The 15,144-nt window shown below is 39.9% G+C and overlaps 2 protein-coding genes across 3 annotated transcripts; both read left to right on the top strand.

Annotated features, from left to right (window-relative positions):
• The first annotated feature begins 1,249 nt into the window (after positions 1-1,249).
• LOC103435776 (receptor-like serine/threonine-protein kinase ALE2) lies at positions 1,250-6,005 on the top strand. 2 transcript variants are annotated; one of them, XM_008374190.4, is made up of 9 exons: positions 1,250-1,785; positions 1,956-2,039; positions 2,285-2,392; positions 2,474-2,572; positions 3,105-3,473; positions 3,556-3,816; positions 3,904-4,302; positions 4,435-4,675; positions 4,966-6,005. In XM_008374190.4, the coding sequence occupies exons 1-9, from the start codon at positions 1,719-1,721 to the stop codon at positions 5,678-5,680; spliced, it is 2,343 nt and encodes a 780-aa protein (XP_008372412.1). In that variant the 5' UTR covers positions 1,250-1,718; the 3' UTR covers positions 5,681-6,005. The 2 variants fall into 2 exon arrangements, with proteins under 2 accessions (XP_008372412.1, XP_008372413.1); XM_008374191.4 differs by having other exon boundaries at positions 1,271-1,785; positions 3,907-4,302.
• Positions 6,006-6,171: 166 nt separating this feature from the next.
• Positions 6,172-10,491, top strand: LOC103435778 (uncharacterized). Its single transcript, XM_070822562.1, has 13 exons — positions 6,172-6,438; positions 6,567-6,618; positions 6,708-6,797; positions 6,983-7,060; positions 7,163-7,237; positions 7,912-7,964; positions 8,276-8,426; positions 8,540-8,650; positions 9,123-9,249; positions 9,397-9,494; positions 9,628-9,766; positions 9,966-10,018; positions 10,112-10,491. The coding sequence occupies exons 1-13, from the start codon at positions 6,359-6,361 to the stop codon at positions 10,193-10,195; spliced, it is 1,191 nt and encodes a 396-aa protein (XP_070678663.1). The 5' UTR covers positions 6,172-6,358; the 3' UTR covers positions 10,196-10,491.
• The last annotated feature ends 4,653 nt before the right edge of the window (positions 10,492-15,144 follow it).

Below are 15,144 nucleotides of genomic sequence, written 5' to 3'. Positions count from 1 at the left end.
TTGGAAGAAGACACCCGTTTAATAATAGTATGAGGATCCTCAAACCAAAATAGGAAATTACCAATTGACAAACCAAACTTTGCTAAACGGTGTGTCAAACCAAACTTAGTTATACTTGATATTGTTAAGCAGTTTTAACTCTTTCGATCATCTTATTAATTTTTCATGGAGTCGATACATTATCTGGACTCATCCATTACAATGAGCAGTCATTAAACTTTAATAGTTCAAAGACAAACAATTATGACATGACGGACCATCCACATAAAAATTGTGTTATACATGTGCGTGTGATCACCTACATTTTCCATTTAAAAAAAAAAGAATACCATGTACAATTAGTTATGTGAGACCATATGTTCTACCTCTTCGGAACAATGAATCTGATAATAAATTGTACACTACTGGCACTAGGGTGGTTCCCAACCAAATTCTCAAAACCACTATGTTGTCGAAATCCTAATGAGAATATATGATCTCTCACGCATTCATATAACGCAATTTTTTCAAGTTCTAAGTTGATGCAATAGGGTGCAAGGCCTTATATGTGACTCTATTCACTATAGTGACTCAGACAGTTAGCAAAGCACTCAAACTGATTCCTAAGCGCTTATAAATAGGCCACTCGACTCCTCTCAAATGGTTAGACACTCGAAACCCTCTCAAAATACATAACCTACCATCTATCACTCATTTCTAACTTGACCATTAGAGCACTTTCGCCGAGAATAGCCTCCTGATGCTTGGTTTCACAATCTCTCCCATGTCTTTGTCCTTGCAGGTTCACTTTGGCAACTTGCGTAGATTTTGGTCTAACAAATTATGTTGCCAAAGTAAACAATGTAAACGATAATCACAACATTTCCTTAAGTATCAAATCATCTTCAAATAAGATAAGATATGACCGTCAAACCATTAACTGAATTATTTAACGGGTGTATAGGCATAATACAAATTATTTATATGTTTGGTAAGATGTGGTGGTTAAAACCATCGACCAATGTAGTTATAATTGTATAAAGTTCAAATTTGAATCTTTTGAAAGCATTTGCTCCCCCATTTTCAATCAAATCAAAACATAATTGTCTCCAAATAAACAATTAAATGTCAAAGATAAAAACAGAAATCAGGTAAAACGGCCGCGTAACTCGCGTTTCGTTAGGTAGGACCCTTCCCAGACACATCCCACCCACTCGCACAATTTGCCGCGTGGATCAGACGGCCATCATTCAATTTTACCGAAGCCAGCGATGTTGCTGGAGCTCTACTCACTCTTCACTCACAGACAGCAGCAATAAAGTCTCGCCCACCTCATTCCCACTGTCTCCTCCAACCTCCCTCCTCCTTCCTCCTCCAGATCTCTCTCTCTCTCTCTCTCTCTCTCTCTCTCTCTAAAACACCCACATTCTCTCTCTACACCTCCGCCTCCGCCTCTCTCTCTCCTTTTAGATCTTTCCACCGCATTTCATGGATCTACAGTCCCCACACACTCCCCCAGTCTCCGCCTCCAATTCTCTCTCATAGTGTTTAGTCGCCGCCGCCCTTTCCACTGTTTTGTGTAGCTTAAAACCATGCAGTCTCTTGCTCAATGCGACGGAGGACCTGGCCGCCGGGTACTGCCTCGCCGGAAACCTAGAAACCTCAGGCGACTTCTCCGCTGACAGTCTCTCGAGCTCCAAGGCGGCTGCTTTTGACGATGTTCTGTGTGAATTTCGACAATGCGAACTCCGATTCTGCTTCTGCTCCTTGTTCTCCTCCTGCTCAGCTTGATTTTCTGCTGCTCAGGTTATTATTCAGCTATTTATACTGTGCATTGTAGTCAAATTGTGCTTGGGTGTTTAGTTTATGTGATTTTTTTGGCTTAAATCTTCGGTTTTTGCTCGAGAAGTAGCGGTGTATGTAGAAAACTGACGTATCTGTTTTTTTGCTATTTTTTGAATTTCATACTATTTCAGGCGATTTTTCTCTAAATACTTACTTGTCTCCCTCTCAATTGCCAAACCAACCGTTGTCTATGAAAGATTTCTCAATCGAACGCGGTAAGGATGCTACTATTTGTGCATAATTCATTTGCCAGGCTCAACCTTAATCAGTACAATTTGTTAGCATAAATATTGTATGTGATGAGCATCCTTTGAGGTCGACAATCATGTAGTTCTACTTATGCGTGGTCTTGCATATTCACCGGTGTTCTAGTTATACGTCTTGTTGTGTCGAATTTACTTCTTTTGACATCTATGCATATATAACATGTGGATGACATGGGTTGTCCTACTATTTGCAGCAAGGTCAATTTTGATGAGTCTTCCATTTGCTTCAAAACGATCCAAAACATGGGTGGTCAAGCCTTCTTTGGGAACCCTTGCACCTGCACGTTCCCCAATTCATCTTGGTATGTATTATTTTCATACTATGAATACCTAGATGTTCTAGTGTCGCCGACATTACTGTGATATTAACTTATCAATTACAGGTCCTAGCAGTTCTCCTTCACCACGGCGTGGTCATCATCGTCATCGTCATGTGAGAGTGGAACCCCATGATGTTGCTCCAGCACCATCAAAGGACCCAGGTAATTATATGCGGTTTGCGATTTATCATCAATCGCGATGCAGTCAATGCCAGGTGCCAGTCATCTGTTACAACATCCAGAAAATCAGTAGATATTCAGTTGAAATTGTTTAATTTCTATTATAACCGCAATGGGGTGGCCAAGAATTCATTAACTGGCCCAACTAATCTTCTAGTCCCTTATAAAACCATTCCTCTGCCGAGGCAAGTTAAATGTTTTAGAAGTTCTAATTATTCAATACAACAAAGTAATGGTCTGTTTAGTTGCATATTTTGGAAGATCAGTTTGAGGCTTTACCTTGTTTTTCAAAATTGGAAAGAAAATGTTTGAGGCTTTACCTTCAACTCTGGGTTGGGGGTGCTGCTGGTAACTTTTTAGCACAGCTGCTGCTAAAAAAGGGACTCGGATTCATGGAAACCAAAAACTTTTGTTTGTTTAACCATGACGTGACAAGATTATTTTACCTCAGAATATTGTTTCTCTTAGCAAGTATCTTACCAGTTTATTTATGTGATCATGTTACTTCTGGCAGGTTGTGATCAAATTTGTGTAGAGCCACTTACTGCATCTCCATTTGGTTCACCTTGTGGTTGTGTGTTTCCCATGAAAGTCAAACTCTTACTGGACATAGCTCCTTACGCTATTTTTCCAGTAATGAGTGAGCTAGAGATTGAGATTGCTGAAGGCACATATCTGACGCAAAGTCAAGTGAAAATAATGGGTGCAAGTGCTGATAGTCAAAATCAAGGAAGAACAGTGGTGGATATTAACTTGGTTCCACTAGGCGAGAGGTTTGATAATACCACTGCGATACTGACATATGATAGATTTCAGCATAAGAAAGTGCCTCTAAATTTGACCCTTTTTGGAAACTATGAAGTGGTATACATTAGTTATCCAGGTACTGTCCTCAATTCTCATGCTAATGTGTTGGCTTATCATTTCAATGTTGTTTGAGTTGACACTGAAAGAGTTATAATCAGGGATACCTTCTTCACCACCATACGAGATTTACGAAGGGCATGGACCAGCTGGAAGTGCTGGAGGTCTCCCTATCACTGCAGATTTTGGCGGCAAGAACCAGAGGATGAATATTAAAACGATTATGATTATTGCTTTGTCTGCATTTGTACTCCTGGTGGTTCTCCTTGGGGCTATCTGGGTCTTTGTGCAATGGAGGAGATTTGGAAGACCATCTAGCGCTGTCGGTCCTGCATTCACATCTTCTATTCACAAAAGATCTGGTAAGCATGTGGCTTTAATAAATTTTGAATTCAGTCCCATGGTAAATGACTTTAGACTGAGTGATTGGATATATGTGTGTAATGCAGCAGGTATGGGGTCTATCTTATCAAGTAGTATTGCAAGCTCCACTTCAGTGTCCCTAATGTCCACCATGGCTACTAGTATTCTCTCTGTCAAAACATTTCCACTAGCTGAGCTTGAGAAAGCAACAAATAAGTTCAGTTCCCAGAGGGTTTTGGGAGAAGGGGGATTTGGACGTGTTTACCATGGAATTATGGAAGATGGGACTGAAGTTGCAGTCAAAGTGCTTACAAGGGATAATCTAAATCAGAATGGAGACCGTGAATTCATTGCAGAAGTTGAGATGCTAAGCCGATTGCACCACCGTAATCTTGTGAAGTTGATAGGCATTTGTATTGAAGGGCGGACTCGCAGTTTGGTATATGAGATTGTTCGCAATGGAAGTGTTGAGTCTCACTTGCATGGTAAATTTTTCTTATCAACCTTGATCTCTTTTGGCTTGAAGTTATTTTTCTGAATTAGAACTACCAATCCCACTCTAAATATTTAACCACAGTGCATCAACTAACTAGATGTGTGTTATGATTGTTTTTCAGGCGTTGACAAGGTAAATGGACCTCTTGACTGGGAAGCACGGATGAAGATTGCCCTTGGGGCAGCAAGAGGATTAGCATATCTTCATGAAGATTCTAATCCTCGTGTTATTCACCGAGATTTTAAGGCTAGTAATGTTTTGCTGGAAGCCGATTTCACGCCCAAGGTTTCAGATTTTGGGTTGGCTAGGGAAGCAACAGAGGGAAGTCATCACATCTCTACGAGGGTCATGGGAACTTTCGGGTAATTATAGTTGCTTAAGCTATCACTATTTCAGGAGTTCGCAAAGCTTTTTAAAGTGCGATGTGTTTCCAACATTTTCGTTAGTCTTATATGGTGGTGATAAACAACATAGTTCACTAGAAATTGGGAACCTTTAGTGAATGATTAATGATACTTAGGGAACTAATTTAATTAGAATTTTATATCCTCTGTCCAGATATATGTAAAAATCCTAGTACTATATTTTGGTGACTGATGAAATAATGTTTGCTTTAATAGTCTTCTCTTGACCAAAGTGATGGATTTTACAGGTATGTTGCCCCAGAATATGCAATGACAGGGCACCTACTTGTCAAGAGCGATGTTTATAGTTATGGCGTTGTGCTGCTGGAACTTCTCTCCGGAAGAAAACCGGTTGACATGTCCCACCCTCCGGGACAGGAGAATTTAGTAACATGGGCACGACCATTGCTAACGAGCAGAGAAGGTTTGCAGCAGTTGGTGGATCCTGCCTTGGCTGGAACCTATGACTTTGACGACATGGCTAAAGTGGCAGCCATTGCTTCCATGTGCGTTCACCCTGAGGTGACCCGCAGACCTTTTATGGGTGAAGTTGTGCAGGCTCTAAAGCTGATATACAATGATACAGATGAGACTGGTGGGGACTGTTATAGTCAAAAGGAGTCTTCTGTCCCGGACTCTGACTTTAAAGGTGATCTTGCTCCATCTGATAGCAGTTGGTGGAATGCTGGCGGACTCACTCCCCGGTTAAATTATGGGCAAGCATCTTCGTTCATCACAATGGAATATAGTTCTGGACCGCTTGAAGATATGGAAAACAGACCGTTTTCAACTTCAAGTCTGGTAGGGGATGAGATATCTTTACCAATCAGACACGGCAACAGATCAGGGCCATTGAGAACAGTCCGAAGCAAGCCAGCATTCTACAGAATAAGAGGAAGTAGGAGTGAGCACAGTGGACTGCTTCCCAAGCAGCGCGCTTGGAACGATGGCTTCTGGGTTTGAACAATGTTAATTTAATTTTTTGCATTTTGTACAGCTCAAAAGGGACCTAGACGGCTTTTTAGTAAAGCCGTCGGTGTAGATTAGGGTTGGAAAATCCTGCGGATTCCATGTTTGGAGGGGGGGGGGGGGGAAGAAGAGAGAGAGAGAGAGAGGGAGAGGAGAGGAGAGGAGAGGACTATTGGCTTCTAATTTTGGAATTCTTGATTCATTTGCATACAAGTTGGATGGAGAATGTACGTTCAATGCCCTATTGATACCCCCTTGTATCTGTTGGCTAGTTTGAAGATGAACCACACCACAAAGTCTTGGTTATCTTTTTCTACAATTTTTCTTCAATGATACGTAACATCGATTGATATGAAAAATGAATAGTTGATATTGAAAATATAGGATCCAGCATTTGTGAAACTCAAATCTAACGGCTAAAACATGAATCATTGAAGCGGGACCATTTTTCTGTATAAAAATGAATAAAACGTGTCATGTAAAATACAGGTCTAAATTCCTCCCTTCTTCTACTAGGCCTCCGTGGTGTTGTCAAGTGGAGTCTTTCCTGAACCAGGGTCAAGTCAACAGCGTGTTGCATGGGCTTCCAGAGTTGAATTCACTTGAACAGCGACGTCGTTCCTTCCACGGCACGAGAATCTTCTACGCGCCTGCCTGTGAGGGAATAAAAATATGATTTCTTTGTACGCAACTTCCAATGCCAACTTCACCAACTCCTTCTCTCCCCCTCCCTCCCCACCCCGCTCCGCCAGGTCTCCTCCCTCCTCCTCCCCTCTGACCACCGCACCATTCTCCTCCAACCATTTCATTAACCAACCAAAATTCTACATCTTCTAATCACAAATATTCTCAAGTTCTAACTAACAAGCTTGACTTTCAGGTTCAAAATGTCTCACGATTCTCTCCCACGTCTCTCTGAAAACCAAATCGTCGTAAGTTCGTTTCCATTGATTAATTATCGTAGATTTTACGACCGTTATGCCCACTGGTTGCTGAATATAAATACTAAGTGAATGCGCAGCTCGGCGTCGGCGGGGTGGGCGTTGACTTTTTGGCCGCAGTGCCCTCTTATCCTAAGCCGGACGAAAAGATCAGAACCACCAGCTTAAAGGTAACTCTGATTTACCCATTAAATTTACCCCGCTGTCTCTTTAACTTGAATCGACTCAATAGCTCGGTGAATCGCACGATGGTGGCTAGGGGAGATGGGAAGACTCAACTTTTTTCGCATGCCAATGGCTACTCCCAATTGCTGTAGCTTTGCTTTGATAAATGGTGTGTTGGTTGGTTTCTTAGGTTCAAGGAGGTGGGAATACGGGTAATGCCTTAACTTGTGCAGCTCGTTTGGGTTTGACTACGAGGGTGATTTCCAAGGTCTTAAATCCTAACCCTTTCAATATCAACTTTTTTCGCCGAGCATTGGTGGTTTTCTTGTTGTTAAGTTTGTAACGTGTCTTGAGCAATGTGAAATGATAGATTGCAAATGATACGCAAGGCAGGGCTATACTGGAGGTGCTACGGAACGATGGTGTTGATACTTCTTTTATTGTGGTAAGGTTCAAAAGGAAAGCCATTCATGATCTTCATTTCACCTGCGGTGTTTTTGTCGGGCAATTATGATGTTATTAGTGATGCTTGCTGCTTAAATACTGGTTTGGTTTGGTATTGAGGTCCTTTCATAAAAAGTGGATATAAAAAAAAGCTGAGCTCAAAAAGGTGTTTGGTAAACACTTAAAAACAGCTTATTTTCACAGTTTTAGATGAAAAAAAGCTGAAAACGTGAAGCAACAAAAATGAGTTTTGAAAACAAACTGAAAACATGAAGCAACATAAATCTATGATTATATGTTGAATGTTGGATTATGATTTCTTGTTAAACATTGGATTATGTGTTTAAGATAAAGTTTATACATTTTGTTTTTTTTTTAAATAAAGTATATTTAGTAATTCACCTTTATTTGTTAAAAAAATTAAATTAATGGCACATCTAGTATTATACCTTTTTTGTCATTTCACACCGTTACAATTGTTTTACATAAAAGTTTACCAAACACTCCGCTGCTTTATTTCACAGCTGCTTATTCTCACAGCACAGCATAAATAGTTTTTTTTTCAAATCACAGTAATACCAAACCAGCCCAAGTTTCAGAACAAATAGAACTTAGACTGCTGTGCAATCTGAATATTGCTATCAACTTTCTGAGCTGAACCTGTCTTGTTTTCAGGTTTCTGAGGAGGGTAATTCACCATTTACCTACATTATTGTAGACAACGAAACGTAAGGACCTTTTCTCATATCTGCTCTCTCTCTCTCTCTCTCTCTCTCTCTCTCTCTCTCTCTCTCTCTCTCCCCACACACACACATGTGCATGCACACACAACCTTGTGGCAATCTGATCTGTTGCATATGGCCCTAGCCGGTGCTAGGCACTGACCCTTGCGGGGAGGGGCAGGGTTAGTGGATTAACTGTGAGTAGGGGCATTGAAAAATGTAGGCACTGACCCTTCATTTTGCAATGGAATTTCTCTTTACTGTAGCATCTCAAAGGCTTTCTAGATTATCATTCTCAATTTGATTGTCATTTCCAGGAAAACCCGTACCTGTATTTTTACTCCAGGGTATCCTCTCATGATGCCGGATGACCTTTCCCAATCAAGTTTATCATCTGCGTTGGATGGAGCAAGAATTGTTTATTTTGATGTACGATGGCCTGAAACTGCTTTAGTTGTTGCGCAGGAGGTGACTGTTATCTTCTAGTTCTAGTATTTGATTCTACGTTTTTAGTTTGGTAATTTCCAAATAAATTTGTTATTAACCAAAGAGAATAAGTCAGCATAACTCGATTCTCACAGGCTGCTCGGAAAAATATACCTATATTAATTGATAATGAACGGAAAAGAGAAGGGTTGGATGATCTTATAACCTTTGCTGATTATGCTGTATGCTCAGCGAAATTTCCACAGGCAAGTCAGCTGTTCTTCCCTGAACTATTATTTCTTGAAGGAAACTAGGACTTGTTTTTCCAACTGAACATATATGTTCGATTTTTTTCTTTGAAACCCCAAAAACAAGAGACAAGTCGTTGGTTTCTTTCTTGTCCGTTGCCAAACAATTTTCAGCCGAGAAAGCCAGTAAAGGAACCTTTTCTCCGGATAATGAGAGGTTTTATAGAGAACTAATCTTTTTATACCATATTATTTTTAAGTCTTAAGCATCTTGTGGATACATGTTACACTTAGGATGTATGGTAATGTGTTGCTCTGATTTTGACAATTAACTTGGAACACATTCAGAAACATTTTTTTGCTATTCACTTTTTCTTCAATCTCTTGGTCTGCATTTAAAAAAAATTTCGTACAGGATTTGCTCTACATGCATTGTATATCTTCATCATGTTGCTTAAGCTTAACGCCCATAGATCATTTGTGTGGGCAGGCATGGACAGAAGCAGCATCTGCTCCTAGTGCTCTTGTTTCGATGCTTTTGAAATTGCCAAAGCTCAAATTCGTAATTGTGACATTGGGAGAAGATGGATGCATTATGCTTGAGAGAAGTGTGGATGGTAAGTATGTATCCAGGGTTTATTGAGGAGGAAAGCACTGAAAAAACATAAAGAGTACGAAATGATGGCTTAGACTGTTGTAAAGATAGTTTGTTTCATCTGATTTGAAACTTTTACAGGTTTTCATTGACATTCTGTTTCTGGCAGAGATACCAGACATAGAAGAAATGGATGTCGACAGCTTATTGGGATCGCTGAAGCAGAGAAAGAATGATAGCACAGCTATCCCAACATATGTTTCATCGGTTAGGAACTTGAACTTCAAAAAAGACTCATTTCCGTTTCCCATTATAACAAATCAGCCTGGACCTGCTGTATAGTCCATTTTAAATTAGGATCTATTAATTTGCAAGTTTTTTTCCATTTTAATCGTTTTAGCCAGTGACAAAATTGAGAGCCAACGGAATAGGGACTGTTTGTGGGAGGTTGCTGGTGGGAACAGCTGAGAAAGTACCTCCAGAAGAACTCTTAGATACAACAGGTGCTGGAGATAGTTTTGTTGGAGCAGTTCTCTATGGTATGTTTACTCCCTCTCTCTCTCACACCCGCCCACGCACACACACGTTCTTGTTTGATTTCACGAAGTTGAATTTACTTCTTCTTGCAAATTCTTCTCACCATCCGTTGCCAGAATCTGTTAGTTTATCTATCGGAAGATGTCATCTCTACCGTGTCTTGGTACTCTTTTCACTAATGGGATTGTTGCTTTATTGTAGCTATTTGCACCAATATGCCACCAGAGAAAATGCTGCCGTTTGCTGCTCAAGTGGTAAGTAGGGGCAGTGTTTTGAAGTGGTAGGATGTTGCAACATACTTCCGTTTGTGACCTTTTCTTTTTTCTCTGGTGTGTTTCAAATTGCAGGCTGCCCTCTGCTGTAGGGCTTTAGGAGCTCGAGCTGGCCTTCCACACCGCACAGATTCACGTCTGGCATCATTTTTATCTTAAGAGCATCCCAGTGAGGGGCTCTATATAGCCCATTTTAGAGCTCTGAGGAATCTTTGGGGGGCTTTATAAAAGAATATTTCCAAATAAGGGGTTATATCTTTCAGGCTTTATATGGAGCTATATATATTTATTTATGTTGTAATTTGATTAAGTGATGATTTTTTTTTGTGTGTTAGCTTTTCTTAAGTTGATTTTTGGACTTGCTATCTTAAATTGTTTTTGTGAACCCTTCAAGCTAAAAAGTTCAAATTGTGACAAAGTTAGATTTCATCATTTATGAATCGTTTGTTGAATTAGATTCTCTTATCTCAATCTCATCCGTTGAAAGAAACAAACCCCCATTTCACCATTTGAAATAATTTGATTTTCACGTATAACACAACAATTTACCTAGCATCAATTGGTAAATTAGTATCATACAATTTTGAAAAAAATTATTTGATAATGTCACCCACAATGCCCATGAATGTAAAATCAATTTGAAATTTTAATTCTTATGGAATTTAAAACAATCATTAATTAGCCAAATTGCAAGAAAAATAAGTAAGAAAAAAGAATTTAAAAAATAATAAAAAGAGAGTATAAGTGTATTCGCAAGTGAAGGGAGAATGATAGAATTTTGCTCACATGAGTTGCTATTTTTTTTGTGGGATCCACTATTTTTTTGGGCTAGATGTAGCCTAATTTTATGCTACCCAAGAAAGGAAGTTGCTAGCCCCAGTGGTGGATCTAGCCCTATTTTTCAGCTCATTAGGGATGAAATTTCTCACTAAGGCTAGAAATGTGGTAGCCTTATGGAGGATAAAAACCCCATTGGGGATGCTCTAAGATTTCCCAGGAAGTCCTACATGATTGGCAAAGTTAATTGGAAAAGTGAAATTTAGGCGAGAGCATGTGCTATTAATAGAATTTTATGGGATAATTTTCATTGTATTACTTCTTTGAAATATATACATATACAATCCTTATTCCATAAGAAAACAAATAATAAAGGTCATAAACAATATCCTACCTAATAAAGGATTCCTAATATTTACAATATTTTACATTCCTTTTTTTTCCTAACATTGACTCACGTTTTACACTTCCCCTCAAGTTGGTGCATAGATGTCACACATGCCCAACTTGACAGGTGAGTTATCAAACTTTCGACTACACATGGCATGAGTGAGAATATCTGCAAGTTGCTTTTCTGACTTCACGAACGGAATTGAAACAATATTCTTCTCGAGCTTCTCTTTAATAAAATGTTGATCAACCTCCACATGTTTTGTCTTATCATGCTGCACTGGATTATCAGCTATATCTCTCGTTGACTTATTATCACAATATAGTCTCATGGTCACATTTGGTTTGAACCTAAACCCCAAAGAAGTTTTTGAAGCCAAATAATTTCACAAATATTGTGGGCCATGCCTCTATACTTAGCCTCAGCTGAGTATCTCGATACCACCTTATATTTCTTACTTCGCCATGTAGCCAGATTTCCTCCTACAAAAGTAAAATACCCAGAAGTAAATCGTCTATCACTTACATTCGCTGCCCAATCAGCATCTGGGAACCCCTCAACCCTCAAATGTCCGTGCTTCCCATATAGAACTCCTTTCCCTGGCGCAGACTTCAAAATATGCTAGGATACGCATAACAGAAGCCATATGATCTACCCTCGGTGAATGCATAAATTGACTCACTATACTCACAACATAGGTGATATCCGGATGTGTATAAGCCAAATAAATTAGTCTTCCTACAAGTCTCTGATATCTCCCTTTATCAACTAATTTCTGATTCGGATCCAAACATAGATGATGCTTTTCAACAATAGGAGTGTCTACCGGCTTACACCCCAGCATACCAGTTTTTTTTAACAAATCCATAACATACTTATGTTGAGATAAGAAGATACCTTTCAGAGAGTGAGCAACTTCAACCCCAAGAAAATAATTCAAATCTCATAGGTTCTTCATTTCAAACTTGGTCGCAAGATTACCCTGCAACTTCGAAATCTCATCGAAATCATCTCCAGTGATAATCATGTTATCTACATAGATGATTAAGGCTATCACTTTTCCCTATCTTCGTTTAACAAACAATGTGTGATCATAATGACTTTGATGATACCCAATCTTTTTCATAACTTGAGTAAACCTATCGAACCATGCACGAGGCAATTGCTTAAGTCCATAAAGAGACTTACGCAATTGACATACTCCGGTATTTCCACCAACACTATACCCATGAGGAAAATCCATATATACTTCTTCCTCCAAGTTCCCATAGAGAAAAGCATTTTTCACATCAAACTGTATTCATCTTGGCAACCGGAGAGAAAGTTTCCTGGTAATCTACACCATATGTTTGGGTGTATCCTTTAGCTCTCAACCTTGCTTTGTATCTGTCTATTGATCCATCGACTTTGTATTTGATCGTAAACACCCACCGACATCCAACTGTCTTTTTTTTTTCTTTTGGTAAAGGCGTCACCTCCCAGGTATTATTTTTCTGTAACGCCAACATTTCCTCATCCATTGCTTTTGCCCACTTTGGATCCTTTAAAGCTTCCTCCACATGGGTTGGTACTTGAACAGACTCCGTATTGTCCACCAAAGTTTGGGGCTCTAGTGCAAGACCATTGCATGAGACATAGTTGGCTATTAAATACTTCACTTTCCCTTCCGGAGAAAACCTATTAGGTGGCACACCTCGATTTTGTCTCGGTGGCAACTTATATGGACTTACATCATTACTTGCATTAGTTACATAATCATCCACAATACTTACCTCAGGTATATCCAGAGAAGACGTATTGGGCTGCACTGTGGATCTAAAGAAAGAGAGGGGGTACATTAGCAGATTCGGCAAGTGTTTGCCGTGAATGCGTACTACTCTCGGCAACAATCGACCGTGGCTGCTCTGATGATACTTCGGCAGGTTCAGGCTCCCGAGGCCTAATATGCACAGCATAAACCGACTGAACCACCTCATGAGGCTCGGTAGAAACTGTCCGAATAGCCTCACCTGCTTCGGCAGAAGCTACCTGAAATTCTAAATCCTTCTCGGCACATGTTTCTCCACTGGCAGGTGCGGTCTTTGCAATAGTGTCTCCCCTTAGGTCCAACCATTCCATATCACCACTAGAGCTCTCCCCCTGGTGATTTAAAGATAAAGATACGAGAGCATTAAAAAAACTCCGATTCAGAAAAGGTTACATCCATGGTAACATACATATGCCGAGTCTCAAGGTGATAACATTTATATATTTTTTGGTGAGACAAGAAACCCACAAACACACATTGTAGGGCACACGGATCCAACTTAGTGCGATGAATTTTCTGAATATTTACATAAGCTACACACCCAAATACCCGAGGAGTGAAAGTATTAGTGGACACCACTTGAGCATGTTGAGTAATGACTTGAAGAGGTGTTCAAAATTCAACAACCCGAGATGGCATACAATTAATCACATAAACTGCATAAGTGGCTTCAGGCCAAAACACAATAGGAACAGATGCTCCAAGAAGTAGAGCACGTGACATTTCTAAGATATGGCGATTTTTCCTCTCAGCAACCCCATTTTGCTGCGAGGTATAAGGACATGTCGTTTCATAGAGAATGCCTCGATCACGAAGAAACTCCGACAACTCAAGATTAATATACTCACCATCATTATCGAAACGTAGAACTTTAATCACAGACGAGTATTGTGTCTGAATCATCCGAGAAAAAGATCTAAATACCATATCAACGTCACTTTTATTTTTCAACACATATAGCCAAGTCATACGAGTGTAATAATCAACAAACGTAACAAACCACTTAATCCTAGAAGAAGTAACAACGGAAGAAGGCCCCCAAATATCAGAGTGCATAAGTTCAAATGGCAAAGCTCTTTTATTCATACTAGGAGGAAACGAAGCATGATGGCTTTTAGCAAGAATACATACTTCATAATGTAAGTCTAATTCATTTATTCCACTAAATAGACTAGGTAACATATGTCGTAAATACCCAAAAGATGCATGCCCTAACCGACAATGCAATAATCACACTTCTTGTAAATTACTAGAACGAGACACTCGAACTGCATTAGCTCTGCCAGGAACGACGTCATCCACATAGTACAACCCCTCTCTCTTAGTGTCACGCCTAATTATCTCCTTGGTTTGAATATCTTGAAGTAGACAAAATGATGGATACATTAGAACAATACAATCCAATTGTTCAGTAACATGTGGTATGGATAATAACTTATGGGATAAAGAAGAAACAAGTAAGCAACGATGTAAATGGAGAGATGGGGTGAGATTCATGGTGCCCGCGCCACACATTGGTGCCATGGTACCATTGGCAGTTGCTATGTTTTTCCTGTGAGTTATAGTCATGTATTGAAACATATTTTTATCATATGCCTTATGATCCGTTGCACCAAGAGTCCAGAATCCAACTTGTATGTTGCTCAGTTTCGAAGGCTAAAAGAACACGTCTTATAGTACCTGTGTTGGAAGACGAGTCACCCTGAGTACGAGTCAACAAAGTTTGCCTAGAATCACTAGAGCTAGGCTCGGCCCCCTGGGCTATTGGTGTAGCTGCGGCAAAGGAGGCACGGCCTCCACCGAATCCTGCTGCTCCACGTTCCTTGGCACATAATTTTTTCTTAAATTCTGGAAACCAATCAGGCACCATATGCTTAGCAAAACATGTATCTTCAGTATGACGGGTTTGGCCACAGAAAGTACACTTCAAATCATCTTTATTTTCTCGGGTAAAGGGACGAGAATTGAAAGATTGATGGACGGGAAGTTGCAGGTGGTTGAGAGACCATGGCCATGGACGGCATCCCCTATTGGTTGTTACTCCCACCCATCATAGTGGCATGTCGTTGTGCTTCATGCCTAAGAACAGAAAACACCTCCTCGACTTATGGTAAGTGACACGCCCTGATCCCA

Source organism: Malus domestica, chromosome 05 (genome assembly GCF_042453785.1).
Source record: "Malus domestica chromosome 05, GDT2T_hap1".
In the NCBI taxonomy this organism is placed as follows: domain Eukaryota; kingdom Viridiplantae; phylum Streptophyta; class Magnoliopsida; order Rosales; family Rosaceae; genus Malus; species Malus domestica.
This window is presented reverse-complemented; position numbering and strand designations above follow the sequence as displayed.